Raw genomic sequence first — 26,812 nt, forward strand, 5'->3', positions numbered from 1 at the left:
TTCTTTTTGTAAATATTACTGTCATCGAGTTAGTGAAAACTGAAAAACAACTAACTGCTTTAAATTATTTTTATTGCAAAATAGATATGATGATAACAGCAGATTCTGCTAGAGTATTTTCCCATGATGACAGTACGAGTAACTAACTGCAACGATATGGACATTTTGCATTTCTTTCAAAATACAGCAAGTGACTCCCACAGAGCAGATGACATCACAATAATCTATTAAAATCTCAGCAAAGTTCTACCATAATTTAAGAATTGTATGAATTCTGAATGGTTTAAATGTTGAGGGAAATGTTGCAGATGTTGTAAATGCACTTTATATTTCAACTTTACCTGGATACACAAGTGATAACTCAAACAAAAAAGACCCACAGAAGATTTAACCATTACCTTGCATTTTAATAATCATGGGACACTTCCAACCATGGGATTTTAATATCCGTAATAAACACATTCATTGACAGTATCAAAAGCAACATAAAGACCTCCTCCTTAATTTCACCCACCTTAAAAAAAAACAAAAAAAACAACCAATACAATAAATCTCTCTGCAAAATTTTCAGTACATTGAATAAATATCACAAATCACCTTCAACTCATTGGTATCAAAAATAGCCACCGTTTACCTTTTGCAAGAACAAGAGGTTGACATTAAATCTAATAAATCCTTAAAAAAAAATCATATTCATAATCACTGTTATAAAGGAACTGAATGAAAGCTGAGCTTTGTTGTGTCAGTTAATGAGACCCAATTCATCTGTGAACCAGCTGACAAATTGAAAGATTTCAAATAATATGTCTGGTATTTTATCTATTCATTTGGTTATTACTTCAATATTCATCCATGCACTTTTCAAACTTATATATTACAAAGTCAGCAGTGTCCCAATGCTTCTTAGGCCCTTTTTCAGGTTTGTAAAAGAAATCTTTGATAAATTAACCCTTGTTATTTCAAAGAAACAGAAGACAGTATTTTCTGATTGTTAATTTATACTAAAAATAATGATTACAGCCTTCAATTCCACCAGATTCCCGGTTTGAGCGGAATGTAGCTGAAATCAAGATGGGAGTTCTGATATCGTAATAGGTTAAAGCACTGGCTGAGATTCTGAACTGGCTCACTGAACCTCCAAGTGGCCATAACAAGTAGTGCATGTTAACAGGACAACAAAAGAGTGACAATGGGAAAAAAAAACCCAAATCACTTAAAAATTACTCGATTAGCCTCTAGAAAATCTCAGGGAAAAAATGGAAGTTTGATAAAAATGACAAATACGCTATTGATCATGTTTAAAATTCAATCTTTTGAAAGTCAGTGTTTTTTTTAATTTTATTTCATATAAATGAAACTTAAACTCCCTCATTTGTCAGAGAAAACTATTGTAAAATCAGTGTGAGTTACCTATGTATTTACCTGTTTGTATTTCACTCTCACTTTTTTAACTGTCTTTAAATGTGTCTATGTTTTGGAGGAGGAAAAAATAAAAAGCAAAAACAAATGTCTGTTTTCTCAAACCTGATGGCCCTGTTTAATAACTTAATGCATGCAGATTAAAAAAAAAAAATAGTCCAAATGCTTTATGGCTTCACAGTTGAGTTTAAGAAAGGGTTGCATGGATAAATTTCTCCTCTTCAAACTCCTGAAGGGAAATCATACTCCACTTCAACCGGCTTCTGTTTAGGCCACTGGGTCATCCTGAAACAGCCCGCAAGTTGGTTTTTTTTTCGAAACCCAAATGGGAGGAAATTTCTAGTAGAAACACAGTATCAAGCGCACTTTTTAAAGTCAACCACAGGCTTTTGTTGTTTGTTTTACCACATGTTTAAAACGACTGGTTGTACCTCTTTTGGGGCAAAAGCGGATGTTTCTGTGCTGTCACATGTTAGAAAAAATCGCACTGAGAAAGGAGCCAAATAACTGTCATTGAGTTAGTGACAAGTTGAAAAGCTGGTATTTGCTTTAAATTATTATTATTATTGCAAAATAGAAATTATGATAATAGATTTCTGCAACAGAGTATCTTGCCTTGATGACATTAGTATGAGTAACTGACCGGTTTTCATTTAGACCAAGTCAATATGAGTATATTAATCCATCAGAAAGTGATGGAATGTAAAAAGAGAGAGGAGAGGATATGAGCCGTTGTTACCCAGTTTTCTGTCCCTTTTCCCCCAAGAAACGAAGATCATTTTAAACCTTACTGTCAGCAAAAAATAAAACAAAGGTGGAGGAACATACTTCAAAGTAAAAGCCTCTGGGTGGGTGCAGTTGCAGCTGATGTGAATCCACGAGGAAAATGGTTCTTTGAAAATAAAAAAAAATTAAAAAAAAAAGTCCAGGATTGAGCTGCTGTAGAGTAATAAACTGACCTTCACAATAAAAGTCTTCCAGATGCGCTACGGGGAGAATGAAAGCCTCGCGGTGAGAGCGCCTGCTCTGGGTGAGGTGAGGTTTTAAAATAAGAGCCCTCCGACAGAGTAGAGAAGGATTCTGAAGTTGAGTGACTGTCAAACTTCGTCATCAAACATCTGAATGTGTCCGTCAGCGTTTCATCGTCAGTGTGTTTCATGGTACCAAGCATAGTTCCTACATGTATGTGTGTGTCTGCATGCTGCTCAGTGGTCCCTGGACCAGCCCTTAAAACTCTTCACACCCCTCAGATTGTTGTCTCCGGGGAGAGGCGAGAGGCTCACAGTTCTGCGGCTCCGAGCCGGTCCTTTGTGCACGAGTGTGTGCAGACAGGCAGGTGCGAGTGCCTTTCACTTCAGTAGTAATGTGGCTTCGGAGCCGTCTTTCCTCTTTAGGTAGAGTCCGTATGTGAGGTGGTGCTCCCTCCTCAAGAAGGCGTAGAAATAGTCCGACACCAGCAGGATCTGAGGGAAGGAAACGGCAGCAGGAGAGAGACTGGTGAGGCAAAGCAACAGCCGACTCATTCTAAGGTTTTCCACATTTTCAAAGCCCTGCTCCAGGGGGCACTGTTGCACACCAAGGCACAGTAGAACCTCGCCTTACGAATTTAATTCTTTCTTGTTAGGGGATCAAATTACTGTTTCTCTTTAAAATCAATGTAATTCCAATTGATCCGTTCTTGAGCTCCAAAAAAACATACTGCACACTTTGTAAACTTTATGGGTGAGCAGGACATGGAGTAGGTCACATTTTCCAGAGACCCTGCGGAGCCAATGACACTTATTCAGGAAAACAGCTACATATACATGAAAACCAGCCCAATAGTTCACAAAAGATAATACAAGAAGATGAACTAATGAACTGTGCATAGTGTCGATTGGAATGGCAGAAAAGCTCAAAATATAAGTGTAGCAGCATAGCTAACACTCTACAAGAACAACAAAGCAGTGTAGCGCCACACCTGACGTGCCGGACCAGCTCCCTCCTACCGGGACCGAAAGCCCAGGTATGGCAATTGAAGATATTAAAGCAGAAATCTTATCCTCCTTGAGAGGGGGGATCATCATAATAGACAAACTTATAAGTGCACTGTCAGAGGACTCCAGGGTACATAAAACGGAACTGCAAAGAATGAGATTTGAAGTTGGCAATAATGCGAAAGCTATCCGGGCAGAAGTCGACCACATGAAGGCAAACATACGTGATATGAAAGGGGGATTGTCAACATGGTCCGGCAAGATAAACTTGCTACGAGCCACAGTTACCAGCCTTCAAAATCAGGCGTCAACCCTCAGAGAGTGCTGCAAGGACATGGAAGGGACGATAAGACGGAGCAATGTCAGGATAGCTGAAGTAGTAGAGCAACTGAACACCAGCTTTCCCAAAGAGGTTGCCAAAGTTATCAGTAAAGTCCTACAGCTGGACTGGGACGTAAAGTTGGATCGTTCACACCGTGTGCTTGCTACCAGGAACCCAGGAGATCAGGAGAAACCGAGGTTGATCATCGTGATATTGCACTACGACAGAGACACTGCGGAAATCCTGCGGAAAGCCCGGGACGGAGCCCCACTGACCTACAACAGACAAAAGATTGGCATATTCCCAAACTACACCACCAGTGTAGCTAAGGCAAGAGCTGCATTTACACATGTATGAAAAGCACTACGAGGTCGGAAAAAAATCTGCAACAGTCTCCTCTACCCAGCTAGACTCCGGGTCTTATTTCAGCGTGAGAAGAAGGAAGGTGTGGACCCCCCAAAAAATATAGAGTATGTCAATACCTTTCTCCCAGAAGACCCAAATAGACAAAGCTGAAAAGCTAAGTGTATCCTTACCCATATAGACAAACAAAACAAAAATAGAAGAACTGGTAGTGATAATGACTGTAGACTTTTGTATTTCAAGTTATCACCATTACGTTCTTTTATTGGTATGTATCAATCCCGGTTCATAGGTGAAATCACATGATGGGACACGAGGAGGACCAAATTATTTTTCATTATTAAAATAAGCTAATCTAATATACTCTCCAAGCCACCCTTATTATTAGTTATGTTCATTTCTATAGTAAGTATTACGAGAGGAGATATAATTGTCTCTCGATGTTAAGTTTTGTGAACAAAGTAGAATCCACGTGACAATAAGTAGCTGTTTGATTTGATAGAGACTTCATAAGTTGCTTCTGCAGGAGCCAGAATGATGACTACTTTCTTTTTATTTAATTTCTATTTCTTTGTCTCAGCATACTTAACGTCAATCAAGGCAGTGCACTTTTGTTATTTTTTTGTCAGCTAGGGACTAGGCCACAACTAATGTCTGTAATGTTTGTTGATGATAATCTTAGCCCCCCATCAGCCGACAGCGTAATGTCCCAGCAAATGGATAGACAGCCACCCTCTGAAACCCCTCTACCTAGATGGAGTAAAATGCTCAGATACCAAACTACAGAAGCAGGCATTGTAGACATATGGAGAAGTACATTTCTAAGAAAAAGGGATTTTACCATTAATCAAGCAGGCATGCATCATATTCTAGGATAGATTCTTTCTTTACTCCAAAGGTAGGATAATAGACATTGAGATACTGCTTATCACTATTTCTGATCATGCACCTGTACTGCTGAAATGAGATATAGGACAAAGATCAACAACTAAACAATGGAGGCTTAATCGATTTTTCTTAATGATAAACAATTTATCTCGTTCATCGCAAAAGAATTAAAATAGTATTACGATGCCAATACCTCACCGGAAACAAATCCCCTGATACTGTGAGACTGTGCTAAAGAGTATATCAGAGGCTGTATTTAATTTACAACGGCAAGGAAAAGAGAGAGGAAGACCAAACAGCGAGTATTGGAAGATAAAATAAAAGATGTCTGTGGAGGTTCTCAGTCATCCAAGTCAGGGTGAATTCTTGTCAAAATCTTGTTGTGGCAACGGGACATGAATTTCTTCACTTGAAGATGTTTCATCCCGCATCCAAATATCATATTCAGAAACTCCCTACAGGTCATTAGAGCTGAAAAACATCTTCAAGTGCAGAAATTCAAGTCCAGTTGCCACAGCAAGAAGATTTCAACAAGAATAAAATAAAAGAGTTAGAACATGAACACAAAAAATCTGCAACAATTAAGGTCACAAATGATTCAAATACAACTCGCAGACAACTGAACAGCTTAATATCAGACCAGATTGAGGGAAGTTCAAGATTTACTAACCAAAAATATTATGACTATGGAAACTGGGCGAGCAAACTGTTAGCATTCAGACAGAAAGCACATTTTTTTATGAAATTAAAATTCTTCTCCTTTTGGCTTTTTCCTTCAGGCTTTTCCTTTCACAGCAAATCGACCATCTAACCCCATTCTCTGTATCCTCCTCTCTCACACTAACTACCTTCATATCCTCTCTAAGTACGTCCATAAATCTTCTCTTCTGTCTTCCTCAAGACCTCCAATTCCAGCATCCATCTACCAAAATATTCACTATCCCTCCTCTGTACATGACCAAACCATCTCAGTCTGGCTTCTCTGACCTTCTCTCAAAAACATCAAACGTGTTGTTTCTCTGATAGACTCATTCCTGATCCTATCCATCCTTGTCACTCCCAAAGAGAACCTCATCTCTACGACCTCTAGCTCTGCATCCTGTCTTTTCATTATTGTAACTGTTTCTGGGCCATACAGCATCGCTGGTCTCACCACTGTCTTGTACACCTTTCCTTTCATTCTGGCTGATAGTTTTCCATCGCATAGTACCCGTGACACTTTTTTCACCCATTCCAACCTGCTTGAACCTGTCTCCACCTCTTTTCCACACTCTCCGCTGCTCTGGACTGTTGACCCCAAGTACCTGAAATCCTCCAACATCTTGGTGTCCACTCCTTGTGGCCTCATCATTCCATCCGGGTTCCTCTAATTCACACATATGTGCTCTACCTTACTGCAAATAACTTCCATTCTTCTCCTTTCCAGCGCATACCTCCACCCCTCCACATTTTCCGCAACCTGTCCCCTGCTCTCAATACAGATCACAATGTCATCTGCAAACATCATGGTCCATGGAGATTCCTGTCTCACCTCATCTGTCAGCCTGTCCATCACCACTGCAAACAAGAAGGGGCTCGAAGCTGATCCCCAATGGAGTCCCACCTCCACCTTGAACTTCTCTTATGTTACTCCTACAGCACACCTCACCACTGTCTCACAGCTAGAATACGTCCTGCACCAGTCTAACATACTTCTCTGCTACGACATATTTCCTCATACAATACCAAAGTTCCTCTCTTGGCACCCTGTCATGCTTTTTCTAGGTCTACAAAAGCGCAATGCAGCTCTCTCCCTCTGTCCCTGTACTTCTCTATTAGCATTCTCAAAGCAAATACTCCTCACAAGTAAATATTGCCACAAAATCAAATGAAATAGCAGAGGTGATTGCAGGGTTTTACAAATCATTGTATAAGAATGCAGACACATGCAGTGTTGATGCAAAACTCGCAGAGTACTTAAAAAGCATAAAACTAACTGAACTTACAGACTCAACAGCTAAAGAGTTAGATAAGCAGATTGGGAAATTGGACACTGAGCAAGTGATTTAATCTCTTAAGAATAACTAAAGTCCAGGTCTAGATAGATATGTCAATGAATTTTATAAAATTCTTAAAGAACTGCTAGCGCCCCGTTACTAAATGCATACAGATATGCCCTAGACTGACGCAACAATAGTTGAAATTCATAAGGAGGGTAAAGACTCTACTGAATGCCACTCAAGTATGCCAATATTATTACTAACAAAGACTTGAGTTTACTAACTGCAATTCTAGCTACAAGGGTAAATAAGATAATTACCCAAATTATACAGCCTGACCAAAAAGAGTTTATGTCAAGAAGGTCTTATGGAGATAAGATACGACACCTATTAAATTGGTACCTCATCAAAAAGATAAGAAATTAGAGTCAATAATCGTATCTATAGATGCACAACAAGCATTTGATCGGGTATCATGACGATATCTACTTCAAACATTAAAATGATTTCAATTTGGTCCTCATTTCAAAAATTGGATTCAAACACTATTCATCCCAACAAGCAGTTAAGGTTAATGGATACAGATAAGAGAGATTTACACTAGAACAGGGATGCAGACAAGGTTGCTCTTCATCACCCCCCTGTTTGCATAGACCCGCTGGCCCAACTCCTTAGAGATGACAATTACATAAAAGGAATTATAATAAATAATGAAGAACAAAAAAATTTTTTGCACGCATATTATGTCTTATTATATTTAACAGAACCCAGCTCAACAATCCCATATCTAAAGGAGCTTATATGCAGTTGTGGGTATTGTTCTGGATATAAGGTAAATGTAGATAAAACAGAGGCTATAGATATAAATGATCTGGTTCCGAAGCAGTTATGGTGCAGAGGAGATTCAGATGGCCCAAATAAGACATTATATATCTTGGCATTTACATTACCCCATCTTTAACTAACCTCTATTATGTAAACTACACTAAAATAATTCAGCATAAGTGGCAGACAATGGAGGGATAGTAGTGACCTGGAAACATGGTCCTTGCTCCCACTCTCCCTACTAGGTCGAGTAGAAAGTATCCACATGAATGTCCTGCCCAGGTTGCTTTATTTATTCCGATGATACCTGTGTAAATTCCTAAACCAACTTTTGATTACCATAATAAATTATCAAAATGTGTCTGGCAAAATAAGCACCCAAAATAAGACTTAAAACTTACAATCACCCATGTCAGATGGAAGTCCTAAACTTCCAAACCTGAAATATTATTTCTGGCCTGCATTCTGGCCAACGATTGCATGGAGCCAGAATGATACATCCTCATGGTGGCTTAACATTGAGAAAGGCAGGTGCAAAGAGCCCCTGGAAATCTTACCCTTTCTTAAAGTCCCTATAAAAGTAATGGCGGCCTGGACAAAAACCATACTAAAAATTTTGAATAAAATACAGTCAGCCTTTCAGCTACCCAAACTGCTCTCATCGCTAACAAACATTGGACTTATGAAGGCCTTTACCGCTAACAAATTAAGATAATGGCTTTAGAAAATTGCCAGAATATATTCTGAGCCGTTGGCAACAACTCTACAGAATGATGCACACTACAGAAACCGGCAGAGCAGGATATTTTTCCTGTGGAGACTGAGGCTGTTTGGCGTCTGTAGCGGGCCCCTAAAGACCTTCTACTGGTCTATGGGAGCCAGCGCACTCTTTTTCGCTACAGCATGCTGGTGGGGCCGTGCCAGGACTGGTGAGGTCAACAGGCTCAACAAGACAGTGTGAAGAGCCTGCTTGGTGGTGGGACTGAACCTGGACCATCTTCAATCAGTGGCAGTGGGGAGGGTGAAGGACAAACTGGGATCTATCCTGGATAATCCTTCCCACCCCCTGCATGACGAGTTGTGGCTGATGTTCAACTCCTTCAGTCAACCGTTCATCCCACCCCTGCGCACTGGGAACTGAACGCTTTAGATGCTCCTTTGTGCCCACGGCCATCAGACTGTATAACAGCAGTCTGGACGGCACACGATTCTGACTGGCCTGAGGTGTATCTGTGCTGCTTCCACAACCTCACTACCTCACCCAATTCACACGTCATGCCCTAATTCTGCTGTCTTTCTCATCCTTGTTGATCCTAGCCTGCACGCATTCTGCCTATTTTTGTTTATTTATTTTATTCTTGTCATTGCTATTGTCACTCTATTTATATTGTCGTATAGTTCTGGTTGTCTATTTTTCACCCTTACTGTTCCATTATGTTGTTCATTACTATCCCTGATGTTGTTGCTGTTGTTGTTCTCCCTGCTGTCTTTTTATTCGTGGATGTCTTGATATCTTCTTTCTTATAACTGTCTATTTATATTTATGTTCATATTTATTTTTGACATTATAACTGTTGCTGCTGTGACAGAGGAATTTCCCCCATGGGGGGATCAATAAACTTTATCTTATATGCATCATATTCTTTTAGAGTACCTAAAGCACAAAAAATCATAAGAGAGAATGATGAGCAATGTAAACACTTCAATGCCACAACGCAGAAAGCTTGTTAGTTTGTTTGTTAGCACTGAGACTTGTTCAGAAGTCGATTCAAAATTTGGGTGAAAACTCTGTTCGTGAGCCAATTTATTTGTGATTAGGGACATTTGTAAGACGGGGTTCTACAGTACAGGACAATTCTGAGCAGGTGGAACTTCCTCACCTGGGCCACATTGAAGAGCAGTGTGATGGCGTAGTAGAAGTTGGAGTTTGCGCTTCCGGCGTAGATCCAGAGGTGCCAGAGGACGGGGAAGAGAGCGGAGCAGGCGAGCAGGACACACGACACCAGGAAGATGTTTCTCAAGACTAAAGGGGACAGACAGAGGTTTCAATGACAACACTGGTAGGAAGCAAATCTTCTGTTTGTTCAATTTAACAGAAAATTTACATGTACCAGTTTTTCAGACAGTTGCAATATATTCATCACACCGTATCGCTTTAGAAGTTAAATTTCATTACAGCAAAGTTTTAGAAATTCAGAACTAACATTTGCTACAAGAAAAGAAGCTTACATTAATTAGATAAAGACTGAAGAGGTTAACTTCAATCAAAATACAGTCAGCAAAACCTATGAAAGAAATCAAATTCTGTGTTCCTGAGTGGGCGAATCGGATGAGGTCAGTTATCATGTGACCAATGAAAGGACGGCACTGATGAAACCAGCAAATACTTGAAGAACCATGAATTTTGGGTGAATGTGTACTCTATGTTAATAACGCCACATGTGAAAGCAGTTAAAACGGTATTTTTCCAGTTTTCACACAACACATAATCAGACATGACACAGTCTGATGAAGCATCATGCTGCTGCACTCACAGTGGTGCAGGTGACTCCATACAGGCAAGAAGGCCATGTAGAGGGCAATGTCTCCCACTGTGGGGTACGACTTAAAGATGGAGATCACCGCCAGCTGCATGAATATCAGAAACACCGGATGCTCCCTGGAATAGGATAGAGAAGTTTACTTAGCGAGCTACTTTCTGAGTTTATCTCAACCACCAGAAAATAAGGAGTGATATTAAAGAAGTGACACAATCCTGAGGAGAAAGAAACCTTGGTTTTTGGAGAAGTTGGACATCATGAATGAAAAAGGAAATAAAAAGTCAGTCTGGTGCTCTGAATTATTAAATGAAATTCTAAATAGAGCCATGAAAACAAAAATCTAGTAATGTGCCCTCTAGTGGGTTGACAGTGAATTACACCCCTGACGTACTTTCCTTACATCTCTCATGATTGTTCTGCTGAAAATAAAAACATTAACAATAATGACGATTGAAGCAACCCAACATTCTCACTTTTAAATCATGAATCGAGGCTATTTTCCAACAAATTCTCACCTGCTAATGTTAATCCTTTTCTTGCCAATTTTTCAGTTACTCTTAACAAATTTCTGTGAGAATTGTAATCTAATATATACGTACGAGTAGAGAATATGTATTAAAAAAAATGATTTTGTTTTGCGAGTATTCGACTGTTCTGTTGGACTTTTTTTCCATGAAACTAAAGAAAAAAAGGCAAAATGATATGAAAGAAATGCAGAATATCCTTGGCTTGGGGAGGAGGAGGAGGAGGAAAATTGCTGAGGACCTACTTGAGTTTGATGGAGAGTGGGACAGTGTAGAAGAACACGTTGATCTGAAAGACGCAGAGGAAGAAGAGGCGGAAGTGCTCGAACATCTCAGCGAAGAAGTACCAGAAGAGGCCAATATTCGGGGTCAAATCTGGAACGGAGAGGCTGCAGAACACATACCCGATCAACGTGAAAAACATTAACATCGATTTTTTCTTTCTATCATTTCTACTTAATTCGTTCATTTTGATTAAATGTCAACTGTCTTTCCAATTTTCACAAGTCTTTTTTAAAATGTTTTGAATGGAGAAAAATGTGCTGCACAACTGCACAATAATTTTTGAAAGAGAAGCCGAATGGTTCTGTACGTTGGTAAAAAAAAATGCAAAAAACAGATTTTCCGTCATTTCTCGCAGCTTTTTGTCAATTTACCCGATAGGTGAAAATATAGAATAAACAAACAAGTTTTTTAACCAAAATGATCAACTAATAGGGAAAAATAAAACACAGACAAAGAAAAAATGCATTTATATCTTGACTGCCAAAGCGGTGGTGCCGCATCCATTTTGTGTGGCATCAGTACTGAGATGGAACCAGAGGAGGAGCTCACATGAAGCCGTAGACGGAGGGCATGAAGTCCCAGGATCCCAACAGGAAGAAGGAGAGGCAGACGATGACCAACAGGCTGCCCAGATACATGAAGGTATACTGAGCCAGGAACCACCAGAAGCTGCTCCGCCACGGGTTCACCGGGATATACTGATGCTGCAGGGACACACACTTTACAAGGCACTCCAAGAGAAACCGGAAATACCGGTAGTCATTTCCTTTGAGAGCTAATACGACCTTGTCAACGGAAAAATATTTATTGTCATAATTTCTCTGGTTGCTTTTTTTTTTCACTCCGAGCTTATGTATGTATTATTCTTAAAATGCCTTGGTTTATTGTAACCAATGTCATTTCCAGGGACCTATTTTTGTTTCTTTTAAAAACTTCTTCATAATAATAACAATTAAATAGACCTCCTACCTGCAAAAGATACAGCAGGGCTGCAGCACACAGAGTCAGGGGGTAGATGGACTGATAAGTGGCCAAGGCTAGAAATACTGCACTCAGTAAAACGTTTCCTGAAATAACAGAACAACAATGATTTTAAATAGTCACCCTTCACAGTGCGGCAGGGGGGGGAAGCAGAGGGCGAAGCATGGATACTTTAAGCTGTCATTACTGCAGAGAAGGCTGTCTGCATGAAGTCAAACAACTCCTGACAGTCAGTGCAACTAAAGATGTTCCACACAGATTGTACTCTTATTTCCTTCATGTAATTTAGGCCAAGGGGCCAGGGGGGCGCTGCACGTCATCTGAAGTGTGGCAAATCCAGTCGAAGACCACATTCCCGATATCGTCGCGGCTTTTTGAAGACGGCAAATGCCATGATTCTCGTGACAATTAAAAAACACATCTACCTTTAATCGTGGTAAGGATGAAGAGGGAGAGGACAGCATTGTTCAGGCCGCAGGTTGACTTGGCAACGCAGGACAGGATGGTAAACGGGTTTAACAAGTAACTAGGGTAGAGGACAAAGAGCACAACATTTTATTAAAATTAAATAAATCAATATTTAGTACTTCATATTCAAAATGAGGAAATGTACGTTATTTTTTTACAATATGTTTGTGAGGGTTTTGTTTGTCTTTTTAATCATTTTCACAGCAACCATCATTTTATTGCTTTTTTTGTTTGCTTTCCTCCAGATTTCTTGTCATTTCTACATTGTTTGTTACTGCTTTATTTCTGGCTGTGACACCTTTTAATATGAAGGGAGCAGAGGGGCTTCTGGGTATCATGGGGTTAATTCTGCTCTACATCTCTGAAACTTTCTTACTGTATGATGCTATATGGAGGTTAAATGCAGTCTGATATCTATCGTGGTTGGGAGTCATCTATGCTTTCGACACCTTTGTCAGAACTGGTCCAAGAGGGAACTGGATGGAGGTTAATAACACTCCTGCTACTTACAACATGGCCACTTTCAGAGGGATGTAGAACATTTCTTTGGGGCTCTGGACAAGCTCATGACAGTCAGAGGGGTAACGCTTCGCCTCCAGAGCAAATTTTTGTTTCCGGGACTGAAAAAGGGGGTAAGACCACAGTTACTACAAGAATAAAATAAAGAATAATCCACTTTATTCAATTAACAATCCCTTAAATTTCAAGTAACATATATGTTTTTTCATACTCAACACACAAAATCTACCACCCAAATCGTGTTCAGTGACTATTTTCTCTTTATAAAATGTGACTTATATGGCACCCAGCCAAATGTCACCCTTTTCTATTACCAGGGTTTCTGCAGGTATCAGCTAATCTTTTTTAATGCTTTTTAATGCCCTTTTTGATGACACTTTAAACAAATTTAATGCACATGTGCAACTGCATTTATTTATAACAATTTCAATCATTTACATCTGGAATAGATTTTGCACAGTAGGAGATATGTACATATGACCTTCTGAGTGACAACGGAAGTAAAGAATCACATGGATTTAACTTTGTGTATGTTATTAGTGCACAACTAGCATTTTTTTTTTATTTTAGCACCATCAGAACACCGGTCTTGAGCAATATCAAATTAAATGGTTCTGCTGGTCAATCATCACCAATCATCAAATTAATCAATATAATTAAATGTTTATATAGCCTAATCAAAATAAATTGTGAATAACAAAGTTTTTTCCCCATCAAGTGCATTTCAATTTTTAATGCCCAAAGACATTGAATTCTTTTTAATGCTATTCAGGGCCTTAATTTTTGCACAATCTAATCAATGACTTTTAATGCTTTTTAATGACCCGCAGAAACCCTGATAACACCTTTGCAGAACATATGGGGGTGAGAAGAAAGTGCTCTCTCTCACCACTTGTTTGTTGTAGTCCTGCACGGCGAAGTACAGCGCCACGGCGGTGATGGCATCTGCCACCTGAATCATGCAAAGAGATTGAAATGTAAAAACAGTAGAAAAATGTTTTGTTGATGTTAGCATCCTATCAAAATGAAAATGACGCCAATGTATTTCCTGAAAAATTCAAGAATCTAGCCTTTATTAAGAGTCCATCCATTTGTACTTACCATGAAGGTTATCTCTGCATAGTCTACCAGAAAGTGAAAGAGGTAAATGATGAGAGGAGTCTGAGGATGAAAAAGAAACATGGAGGGTTGGCAGCAGGAACACAAACATGTTTTTTTTTTTGTTAAAAAAAAAGTGAAACACTAGCATGTGCAGGACATTGTCCACTGTTCTGGTGTTTGGGTGTGAAAAAGCTTTGAATTGTAGTGGGACTGGATTGTAGCACTTAAATGTTCTTTCATGCGTGTGTGCATGACTATCTCACCTCATGGAAAATGTCTCCAGAGTATGGTGAGACTCCTAGATCCAAAAGGGCCAAGCCTTCAACCACTGCAAAGCAACATCCCCCCCACACACACGTTACATTAATTTGCTTGAATAAAGAGCTGAAACAAATTTCACAAGTATTTAAAGCATTTGAATACCAAACTCCATCCAAAAAACAAACATTTTAAAAGTGTCTCTATTGCTGTCTCTAACAGGACAATGAGGGATGAGCTGGACTCCTTTGTCTCATTGATGGGATCCAAGAGTTCCCTCAAGATATCTGATACTGATATAAAGGCTTTCTTTTAACTTTATAAGGAACCTTGAGATCTCTCAAAATAAGGTTAAAGGAAATAGTGAAAGCTGGCTGTTAATACATCCAAGAGCTCAAGTTGATATCTTGAAATGCCACCTTACAAGACAACGCTGTGCACCTTGAAATCTGCAAAGATCCAAAGGATTCGGTATTTCTCTCTTTAAGGATATAAGCAGGTCAAGTTCCCAAAATTGTAAAATAATGGACTAAAAATTTCAAGCACTTTTTAAGAATGCACCGATCAGTAGATGACATTGATTATAAATGATTCCTTCTTAAGACTGCATTCTTAGGACTGATTTAAAAAATACCACCATTAAACACATAGGCTACCATAAGCCATTTTATTAAGGGTTGATAAATTGTTTAGACATTTATTCACATCCATTAAACAATTGTATTTGTTTTGTATTTGCCAAGGAAAATGCATTGTTACAAAAGAAGAGGTCCACACCATTTAGCCACACTAATCTACAACCAGATTCCAATCAATAATTCAGCACTAACCAATACATAGACTCCCCCTCGTAAAATTGTTCTCAGCAACAGCAGCATCAGCTGAACTGCCAATTTATACATTAGTATTCACTGACAAACTTAGGAAAAAAGGACTGGAATCAACTACAACACATGTGTCAAACTCTAATGTGGCCCGACATGTAATTTTCTGTGGCCCGTGAGAACGTCTCAAAATGTCTGATTGTCTTGAAATAAATAAGTGAAAGCATGCATTGACCATAAACTACATTTCCCCCAATTCATGCCGAACATGCTACCCATGAAGTGACGGCATCCCCCCAATAGATCACAGTGTATCCACATCAATGCGGTTTTCAACAAGTGGAATTAAGAAATACAAATGATCCCTAAATGTCCAGGAACAGAGAAGTTGATGCAGATGGAAGGCTGTTTCAAGAATAATGGGAATGCACATGTAACATTTTAGATTTGAACGAGTAATAAATTAAGACTTATTTAACATTAAGGAGTAGTTAAATTTTTACTATTACCGTTACATGTGGCCCTTCGAGGGCAACCATTATGCTGATAAGGCCCTCAGTGAAAATGAGTCTGACACAACTGAACTACACAGCATGGTGTTCTGGAGCATTTGTTAGATGCTGAGAATGAAGAGTGATATCCAGAGGAAGTCTGCCTTCAGTCCTAACAACTGAGTCATTTGATGGCAGCTGGGCTCACCTGAAAACACTTTTTTTTCTTTTAATTTGTGCCAAACATGGTCATTACATTATATTGTGTTTTAAACAAACACCTGAAAGCTGCTGTATAAAGAGATTACATTATGTATTGAAATATTTTCACATAAAAATATTCAAAAATATATTATGAAAAAAACAGAATTAAAATAAAAACAAAAAGCAAAGCAGAAAAAAACGATGCAATTTACTACTTGCGTAATTTTAAAGAATTACCGAGAGACTGAGAGAACCCCCATAGAAATCTTTGACCCCCGCCCTTCCCCATTTCTTTTTTGTAAAGGACATGAAGAGAGAAACAAGCCTTGTTTGGTCCAACAAATTGGACCCGGAAGCGACTGACATCACATCCTGTATCTTTCTATTGACCATTGAGGACAATTGGGGCTATTTAGCCCTCAAACCTCTGGAGAAAATCTTTCTGTCATGTCTGTTCTGACAAATGTCCGGGCTCAGTTCAGGAAAAATTCAATTAATTTTAATATTAAAAATAACTTACATCAAATTAAATGATAAAGGAAGTATCATGATAAAGAACAAGTCAAAAAAGAAAAATGACTGAAATTCCACTGAACAATTAAGACTGTCATTTTGCCTTTTATATCATTTCTTGTTCTCAAAAGACAATAGCCATTTTGGCAAACACAGAGATCTAAAGTGTCAGTACATAAATATGCTGTAGTAGGAAGAACCCCTGTGAGGCCTTAGAGATACTTGTGCCAGATGTACTATTCATCATCTTTTGGCGTTTTTGTCAAAGTTGAGCATTTCCCTCTTAAACTTAAATACAACTAAAAAGTAAAGAGTTCAACAATATACAACTGCAACAGTCCTCGCCTTTTGTGATTTCAGCCACAAATCATCAAAAGGAAACTATTGGAAACATTCAGTATGTTACCTAGCTATGAAATTACTTAATAGAAGTAAATATGTTTTAAGTTGTAAATTAATCACGAGAAATAGATGAATAAATAAATGAAAGCTGTTTTAAACCTCTGTATTTCCTCTCGGAAGCCTCTCCGATAGCAAGTCGGAACAACAAGGATCCCCCTTTAGAAATTACGACGATGTCTGGTTAAAAAGTATATAAAATAAACAATAAACATTTTTTTCTTTCGGCTGACTGAAATCAGCCTTGGCGTTAATGTCTCGTGGTACTTGACTGGACCAGTCGGTTAACATCTGCAACAGAGGAGCCTACCGGAGGGACGTTTCTGACTGGACGGGAACAGAAAGGCCATTAAAAGTTCACTCACCTCGCTTCCAGGCGGTTAATGGAGACACCACTTCCACCCTCTCTGCGATTAAATCCGCCAAACTGGACCTGAAAATCACCGCACGGACGGTAACAGCCACAATCAACAGCAGAGTCAAAGGAGCCGCCATCTTGGCAAGGCAGCAGCCTCAGCTCCACCCGGCGTGAGGTACGACGGGTATTGAAGTCCTGTCGCGGTGTAAACAAAACGCAGAAAATGATTTTTTTTCTTCTTCTTCTTTTTGTAAGTGTGTTCTTATTATTTATTCTTTATGAATATCTCCCTGTAAATCTAATTGGGATATCACAGAGAAAAAAACAGACTTGAGGGTTAGATTAAATTAAAAAGAAGACAGTGGAACATTTATATTGTATGTTGTTTATACCCGACCCCTTTCAGCGCTGGATCAAAACACAAACGACGTGAAGTTCTGTAAAGTTAGTTTTAGTCATCTGACAATATTTCCGCTGGGAATCACTCAACAATCCATTAAGTTCTCTTTCAACGTCCACTAATTTCATTTTCGTTTTAATATTAACCCATAATTTTCCGTCATGATGACTTTAATTATTGATGCATGTTGAAATTTGGGAAAACAGAAATGCATGAAAACACTTTACTATAGTTTTTAATTACTTTTATTAGATTAAATACTATTCAAACTATATAGGTTAACCTCTATGGTTTGATCACAATTTACTTGGTATTTACCTGTTCCTTTTTACTATACTAACTCTGTCCATCTGTGATTACAAATGCTACGTGACCCTCAACTTAAAACGCAGTACATCAAAATGAACTAAGTTTGACGTTATTTTTCAGCTTGCCATTTTTTGATTGTTCTCATTGATTTTGCCGCGTGTTAAAACATTTCAGATACATGCATCAGCCTTAAAATGTGTAATTTTCAGTGAAACCAGTGTTATTCCTTGAGTTGAACAATTTAAGTAATTGTTATTAAAATAATATTTATTTGCTTGGTTTTCGTTCGTTGAAGCTGCTTTTACACTGAAAATCTCAAACAGGAAGTCATATTCCTTAGCTGCTGCTTGACGCCGTTAACTCGCTGCTGCCCCGACTTTCGTTTTTATTTCTGGGTCAGAGAACGACACTATTTGCTGTCACAGTTAAATGATACAAATATGGCCGGGCTGGAGGTGTTGTATACCTGTTTCGGCGGCAGTATCACCTGCCCGCAGGATGCCGTCGTTTCTTTCGTTCACTGGGAAATGATCAAAAGCGGGTACAGGTGCATCGGATCCGGAGACGAGGTGAATTTATTTGACAGTCGACCAAACAGTTGCAATCTTTTACAACCTATAATTACAAACCACCTCATCATACTGAGCCCTGGTTATTCGGACACATCATATTGAGCTTCCCTTTGACCGTTATATCAGGGGGAACTGTCTAAATAAATTAACATCAAACCGTTTCAGCTGATGAGGCACTAACTATTACAACCAGGTGACGCTTTAGAGCCATTGCGGAGGTATTTGACTTGCCGATGGGTAAACAGGAGTTTTGATATCTAACTTAAGCTTCATACTACAACAATTTATACCGTAAACTCTCCTGCTTTAGCATCCCGGATGGGAAACATTGACGTGCTTCTCCCAATATTGTGTATCCGTTATTCTAAGGCCAAACTAAAACATTTTTTTCAATAAAGGAGACGCAGACACAGTCATCGCTTGCTAATGTTAGCGTTAGCTCCCTGAAAGCGTCCTGCGCCGTCATGGCACCACCGCTTGTGCAAGAAATTAAAATGTCAAATATGCTCTAAACTTGGTGTTTACAGTACGTTTTGCGGTCCTCTACCGACTCAAGAGTTGTCTCACGGCGAGTTTAAAAAAAAAAAAAAAAAAAAAGTCACGTCATGTTTAGCTAGCTGATATTGTTTTTACACGACGTAACGTTTGTAACAGACAATATCCGGATTGGAGGGTTGAAAATGTCACTGAGCGCAGTATTGTTGTTTGGCGTCGCAAAAAAAAGCCCCAAGAGTGACAATGAATTTCTAGAAAGGTACCCTAACATCTCAAATAGCTGGGGTTGTTACATTTACAAGTTTGATGATGGATACAGCCGTTTAAATGTACCCCAACAGTACATGTGTGCATGTGTATCTGCCTTTCCCTCCTTCAGCCCCGCACCAGTGACAAGAAGTCAGAGCTGCTGCCCTCAGACTGGAGCAGCAATAAGGAGGCCTATTCCCTCCGATATAAAACCAGCAATGGGGACGTCAACCTGCTGCTCAAGGCCATCCCGGTTGACTCGACCCTGATCTTCAACGTGATGGTGAGGACTCTCAGTCAGATCGGCCCTGATGTATTCAACATCTACAACGTGGATGATTTATCTTTGCGAGTTCCTTCCCAATGCGGTGCAATGCCGAGCATGAGATACAAGATGTGGGACATAACCCACTGGCAGTGATGGAAGTGGACTGTCAAATAATTTCCAATAATGAAGAGAATGCAAATACAAATGCATTAAGCTGAATGAGGAAGAAAGCGAGTTACTGTGTTTCTAAAAATGTAAACATAAGGTGGAATATAAAGGACCACATGGAATGTATATACATAGCATGCATGAAACAATTTGTACACAGACATATATAGGTATATATTTCGCCATTGAGCTGTTTTCCGAAGGGTTCTTTACATCCATTATCTACCATTTTTCCTGCACTTAGGGTCATGCCTATGCTGCAGCCTACCCCAGGTGTCAATGGGCGAGATACAGGGTTCAATAACAAATATTTGTCTTCTGCCTGTGTGTTTGTGTGTGTGGTCTGTCTAAAGAACACCAGCACGCAGCAGGTGTGTGACTTGACCATCAACGTCAGCGATCATGTGGATACCGACCAGCTGCACACCTTTGACAGGTTGGTGTGCAACGCAACAGTTGAGACACAAAAAACACTGACAACAATCAAAATGTTCCTCTCTTGCTTTAATAACATGACAGTGGTTTCCTTTGTCAAACTTCTGTCGAACTTTCCGAAAAAGAATCTGAACCAGACTTGGTCTGGCCATGGCAACTGTCTTATCTAATTACATTGTAATATAGATATCAATATAAACTGTAATTTCTAAAATTGCATTAATCTAAATGATTATGATTTATCTCATAAGTGTGGTTGCCTGAAAAGTAAAACAGAATCCTTCATAATGAACTCTATCAGTAACACAATCCAAAAAATGACCAGAGAATATCTGCAAGAAAATTATTTATCACTGCCATATTTTCCAGACTATATGTCACTCCAGAGTATGAGTCGCAAATGACAAAAATCCATTATGTAGAAGAAAAAAACATATACAAGTCATACTGGACTATTAAGTTGCATTTTTGGGGGGAAATTTATATTATAAAATCAGAGACAAAAATTCAAGATTTAAAGCATTTATTGTCACCTGTTCAGTGTAGAAACATGTTTCCCTGTGAAATTCCTACTTTGCTGTCCGCAGTGTATTGGGATATGTGCTGGTAGAAGAATGGGAACATAGTTATTAAAATGATTCTAGATACGAGTATGAACATTGCAATAGAACGGTGAGGAGAATACAGTACAATAATATGTTTGAGTGCAGCTTGGTGTGCAACTCACAAAGTGCAGGTGCAAGGAGTGCAATTTGAGTGCAAATCAAGTGGCTGGAGACTTTACATGTGCAAGGAGAAGAATGAGTGTCGGCTGTTTAAGTGTTTAATGGCAGTCGAGTAGAACGAGTTCTTGAATCGTACTGTTCAGCATTTCACACTCCTGTACCTCCGGCCGGAGGGTAGGAGTGTGAACAGTCCATGTTGGGGTGGGTGTGGTCCTTGGCGATGGAGGCAGCTCTTCTGTGGACTCTGCGGTGGTAGATGCTCTGCAGAGAAGGCAGTGGGGTTCTGATGATCCTCTCTGTAGGCTTTACCACTCACTGCAGGGGTCTGTGGTCCAGAGCGATGGTGCGGCTGTACCACTCCGTGATGCAGCTGGTCAGGATGTTCTCAACAATGCAGCTGTGGAGGTTGCTAGGGATCGAAGGCGACATGCCAAACCTCCTCAGCCTCCTCAGGAGGTAGAGCTGCTGTTGAGCCCTACTGCGTGGTGTTGAGGGACCAGGGGAGGTTCTCGCCTATGTGGACACCCAGCTATTTAAGCTGCTCACCCTCTCAACCTCAAGACCATGGAGGAGCAGTGGCTGATGAGGTCTCCTCTCCTTTCCCATGCCCACTATCATCTCCTTGGTCTTGTCTGTGTTGAGGGTGAGGTTGTTGTCCTCACACCACTTCACCAGACTAGCCACCCCCATCCTGTAGGCTGTTTCATCTCCACCAGTGAAGTGTTCTATCACTGCGGTGTCATCCGCGAACTTAGGACAAGAACAGACATTTCACCTTGAAAGGCAAGTTGTAGTGTAATCTCCGAGCGGAGGTGCCCAGTGATGATGATTTGCTGGTTAAACCATCTTTATTTGAACAATTATAGCAATTAAACAACAGAAGCTTCACTTAATCTTCTCCATCCCAGCACTCTCTCTCCTCCCACCTCGCACCCTCGCTCCCTCATATCCTAAAACATACTCACAGCCAGCAGGAAATCACAGAGCTCTGAACATCCCTCTACAGTACGGCAGGGTATTTACTATGATAATAACAATATAATAGAGAACAATAGGGTGAATAGGTGTCTGGTATGTTACCGTAACATATTAACAGTTATTCAGTTATAACTATAGCATAAAAAACATTGCATGACAAGTTAGCCAAGCCAAATGTTGATCTTGCTCAAAATCACTAAATTCATTGAATTTTTCATCTTCTGTGTCACTTCTGAGTAACTCCACCAACTATAGAAGCAGACGGCGTGCTGCTTCCTTCTCTGCGTGGCTGTTTTGTGACATTGTTGTCCGTGCTGTGATAGAGAGGCGGCTGCATTGCATGAAGCAGTAAAACCAAGAAGGGCCATCTAGCTTTTAACCCGCGATTAGCTTTTTTTTTTTTTGTTTAATTCATTGCAGTTATAGTATCCTCCGCTTTTCACTAGTCCGTCACTAGCTTCTTGCTCATTCCAAACTTTCTTTCTACTGCTTGATTACCGTTTTCGGTTGCATATTTCACTACTTGCAGCTTGTAATCTGCAGAATATGATTTTCCTTTTGGGGGTATTTGTGTTCAGTCTTTCTCAGTTGTCTTTATAATTTGATGTTTACATTTTTTAATTTTCAGTGGTACATGAGTAGTAAGAGTAGCAGATACTGGCACACAAGCCTCAAGAGGACTTTCGTGACTGTCAGCGTGAAAATAACGAATATTTGAAATTATATATTTTAATATATAAGCAGCACCTAAGAATAAGTCTCAGGACCAGCCAAACCATGAAAAAAAATGCAACTTGTAGTCCGAAAAATACGATATTATGAAAGTGTCAAGGCAAATGATCAGGGAACAAATGAATAATGGATTTGTCAAAACTTATCCGCGGGAACGCATCACGTGACGACAAAGGGATGCCCAAGTCTGTATTTTTCCACTGACACCCCCTACGTATCCTGTGACTCAGTCCAAGGTTCAACCCGGCACCCCAAGTTGCTATATTCCAAGAGTGTCATTAGGAAGTGACCCAACCGTTGGGGCGAAGGTATAAAATGACCTTGTCCCCTTGGTTCGGGGCCAGAACCTCCTCACCTCACAGAGGACCCTGGTTCAATTCTGACAAGGGGACCTCTTTGTGTTGAGTTTGCTTCGCCCTTGGCTGTGTGGGTTTCCTCCCGATTCTCCGGTTTCCTCCCACAGTCCAAAAACATGCAACAGGTTGATTGGAAAAAAAATTGGGAAAATTGAATGAGTGAGTGAGTGCGTGAATCAATGTATATAAATCTATATATGTGGCTCTGCGATTGACTGGCGACAAGTCCAGGGTATACCTGGCTCTCACATGATGACAGCTGGGATAGGCTCCAGCATCTCTTGCGACCCTGAGTGCAGGATAAGCGGCAGACAATGTATGGATAGATGGAAATTTAAATTGAATGAAAAATACAATTTCTGATTGTACTTAAATATAACAATGGTAATAATGTTTTTGCTGGATCCAGACTCTCATGAGTCTCAATTAATACCTTCTTCAAAAACACGACTATAAAAGCTTTCTCATTTGTTGAATTGTTACGCAACCATCTTAAAGTGCAGGAGGTCATCCTTTGGATAGCAGATTTAAAAATTGTTTGTTGTTCCACACGTCCTCAGTGTTTTCAAGGATGCGGATGGTCTATCTGCAAAGATCCAGTCTAAACTGCTGCCAGCGCGTGACAGAGCGAGGGGGGAGAGGACGGACAGGCCGGGCCAGAGGGAGCAGGAGGAGAAGCAGAGGCAGAGAGGGGAGGATGACGACCCCCTACGCATCCCCAGCAGACACCCTCACCAGGGAACACATCCCCACTGGTCAGTCCAGTTGTCGGAGTCCCGGTTATTAATTGCGTCTTTTCTCTCTGTCTCTCTCTCTGTCTTTGTGACCTGCATTGGGGTCAGGAACAGCTTTTTAATCCGCCGTCTCCACAGCAAATCCTGGAAGCACTGAGGAATTACCAATGTGAACTTTATTGGCTTTTGTCTTTTAAAACCGGCCTCCACAGGATGATGCTTGACTGAAGGGATGAAGAAGATCACGCTGGACCTTTTGACACATTCCTCCCATGCATCATGCGGTCCAACTGTCAGGGTTTTGTTTCGCTGGCGATTTAAAGCTGGATCTGGGTATTTAGACTGCTTGGTTTTGGGATCAGTACCGTTTCTCCAGTAAAACTAAGAACTTGAAGGGATAACTCAGATTAGAGTTATTCCATCTAAACAAAACAAAACTGCAAAAGACCTGATCAGCAGGACCGGGTCTCAGCAACAAGCCAAAGGATGGAAGAAAACCATTCAGAGGCAGAACCTAATCTCGGGGGGATCCAGGCTTGTCAGGATTGGACTCAATCCTCTCGCTGTGGTGTGTGCATGTGTCTGTCCACCCAGCCGTAACCCAATCAGATGTGCTGTGCTGTGTGTGTGTGTGTATGTGTCAGCACTTTATCAGCCTTGCTGCTGTCTCCTGCCGACCTCGGAGAAGAGGAGGAGGGGGAGATATGAAATACCAAAGGGGGGGGTTGATCAAGTGGAGACAGAAAGATGGAGTGAAAAAGATGACAAAAGCAAAAGCCAAGCAGCAGAAAGCTCTGGGAAGGAGGAAGCGGAAGACAGAACTTTCCGGGCTTGTACAAATGAAGAAAAACAAAAGAATGGAAGACGCATCTCAAGAGACTCTTGTGTCGATGATCTGGAGATTTGTATTAGGAAATCAAATCAACATCAAGATGTAAACATTTTATTGGTATAAGATTAATTCCTCAAGATTTGCATTCAAATCTAAAAGAATTTACCATGAAAATTAAGAAAAGACTTAACATGTCAACAATTCATTGTATTATTGTATTATCAAAACTAAAATAGGAAATAACAGTGCACACTGAATAACAATGCTGACTGTGTGTGTGTGTGTGTGTGTGTGTGTGTGTGTGTGTGTGTGTGTGTGTCTGTGCTTCGCAGGCCTGAATCTCTAGATCCACCATTTGCTGCCGGAGGAGCAGATCTGGATCCGTTTGGGTGAGTCAAAAACTGGGCGTCCCAGCACGGAAATAATTCAGGTCATTCTACCCATCAACTATGACGTACATCGGCCATTCAGCACCTCCGTCTGAACCCGCCCACGCCCTCAGGTCCCGAGGCAGAGGCAGTATGATCGTGGACCCGTTGAGGTCGGGGTACCCTCGTTCTGGATTTGATCCCTCCAGCGGAATTCCGGACATCCTGCCGCCGGGAGCTGTTCCTCCCGGCGCCCGCTTCGACCCATTCGGACCGGTCGGACGCTTCAGACCCAAGTGAGAAAGCCTGATGAAAACTCCAGTTATTGTTCAAAGATTTTTGAAACGAATCAGTGAGACGCATTAGTTGATTGTTTCCCACCTGTTTTTTAATCCGAGCACCTTTTTGTGTTTTTCAGCCCTGATCCGGACCACCTGCCTCCGCCAGGCTATGACGACATGTTCATGTAGTACTTCGACAGTTCAGCCACTTGCAGCTTTGCCTCCTCCTGCCTGTTGGCCAATGAGAAGCCAGGAAGCATGTGTCATCACCTTCACAGCTTGAAAATAAACTAAAGGGTTTTATAGTACATGAATAAATTGTTTCTTTTTTTTCTTCTTAAACCAACTGTCTTGTAAAGTATCATTTGATCAAACCGGTGTCCGGAATCATCCACTTTGCTAACATCGCCACAACCTTTTTTGCTTGACCCTTAAAAAAACACTGGAGTAAATGAAGCACCGTTGTGTTCTGTAAGACAGAGACATTGTGTGAAGTGTGAAAAGGAGGCCAGGGGTACCGTCAGGGTCAAAGGTCGTTTAGAGCGCTCGATGAGCATTTTGTTCACCTCTTTTGGACAAAAAAAATAAATGATAATTTGCAAAAGTTTGCTCTTCTGTCTGGTAAATGAAACTTATGCTTACATATATTCCTCTTGATTTATTATTTGTATCTTCTTAAAATATTCTTTGAACTTCAGGTAAATTATGGATGCTTGCTTGCTAATTTTGACATTTGTTTTGACAAATTTAACCAATTTTTTTTCTCACTTCAAACATCTTTTCCAATTTTTCAGCAAATATGATCGTTTTGCACATTTGTTGGTCGTTTTCGTTTGTGAAATATTTCCCCTCCTTTGCGATGGTGTTCTTTCCACTAATGACACAAATAAAATGTCCTTGAAGTCACTGTTTTTTGCAGAGTAACTTCTTCGGTTGTCACCGTGAGAGCTGGAGAACATGTCCACGTTTCTTCCAAATAAATAATGATGTTGCAAAATAATGACCTTCATAACATCAATATGTGGTTGCTGTTCTTCATATTAATATAATACCATAGGGCAGCATGGCGGCACAGTGATTCGCACTTCCGTTCACTGCAAGAAGGTTGCTGGTCCAAATCCCTCGGGGTTCTCCAGTTTCAGCCGCAACCCTCTCCCGCAATAACAGCTGGCATTGGCACCAGCATTTCTGTGACTCTTGCTGCACGATAAGCGATGAAAATAATGAATGAATTCAATATATTGAACAATATTCAATAATTCAATTCAATATTGTTCAATGAATAGTCCAGTTCCCATGTTATTCTAGCTACGGCCACTAGGGGCTCCAATGAGCTGGGTGAGCCACTGATTTTCCAATAAATTCGGAGTCAGTCTTGAAGAAACGAAAAAGAGCAACAGCTGCAAAAATAGTGACACGGAAATAACGTCCTCTGCGGTCTTATGTCACCATAGTAACTAAACTAAGGCACCAACCTCGACTAAGTGCAGAGGCATTAATGATTTAGTTTAAATGTGTCTTGTCGAAGGTTCACCTGAAGTTCAGAAAATAAACAAGGCTGCAACTCCACCTCAGGAATAAACACAGCAAATTAAACCATCGCTCTGAATATTGCGACTATTGATTGACGATTGATCTATTGCGTGCCTTACAGAACCATCATGTCCAACTAG

General features: G+C 40.2%; 2 protein-coding genes across 2 annotated transcripts; one reads left to right on the forward strand and one right to left on the reverse strand.

Annotated features, from left to right (window-relative positions):
* Nucleotides 1-386: 386 nt before the first annotated feature.
* Nucleotides 387-17,404, reverse strand: pigu (phosphatidylinositol glycan anchor biosynthesis, class U). The gene is made up of 12 exons (XM_086150170.1): nucleotides 17,245-17,404; nucleotides 14,454-14,518; nucleotides 14,191-14,250; nucleotides 13,979-14,041; nucleotides 13,081-13,190; nucleotides 12,528-12,628; nucleotides 12,091-12,188; nucleotides 11,671-11,825; nucleotides 11,082-11,225; nucleotides 10,307-10,431; nucleotides 9,653-9,795; nucleotides 387-2,882 (listed from the first exon to the last, which is right to left on the reverse strand). Exons 1-12 carry the CDS (start codon nucleotides 17,372-17,374, stop codon nucleotides 2,769-2,771), a joined length of 1,308 nt encoding a protein of 435 aa, XP_086006296.1. The 5' UTR covers nucleotides 17,375-17,404; the 3' UTR covers nucleotides 387-2,768.
* An 898-nt stretch (nucleotides 17,405-18,302) lies between these two features.
* Nucleotides 18,303-26,046, forward strand: psmf1 (proteasome inhibitor subunit 1). Its single transcript, XM_086150171.1, has 7 exons — nucleotides 18,303-18,515; nucleotides 19,393-19,545; nucleotides 20,052-20,134; nucleotides 23,485-23,679; nucleotides 24,823-24,879; nucleotides 24,993-25,154; nucleotides 25,277-26,046. Exons 1-7 carry the CDS (start codon nucleotides 18,387-18,389, stop codon nucleotides 25,326-25,328), a joined length of 831 nt encoding a protein of 276 aa, XP_086006297.1. The 5' UTR covers nucleotides 18,303-18,386; the 3' UTR covers nucleotides 25,329-26,046.
* The last annotated feature ends 766 nt before the right edge of the window (nucleotides 26,047-26,812 follow it).

Source organism: Fistularia commersonii, chromosome 7, assembly GCF_037954325.1.
Source record: "Fistularia commersonii isolate RoL2024-O1a breed Wild chromosome 7, RoL_Fcom_v1.0, whole genome shotgun sequence".
Taxonomy (NCBI): domain Eukaryota; kingdom Metazoa; phylum Chordata; class Actinopteri; order Syngnathiformes; family Fistulariidae; genus Fistularia; species Fistularia commersonii.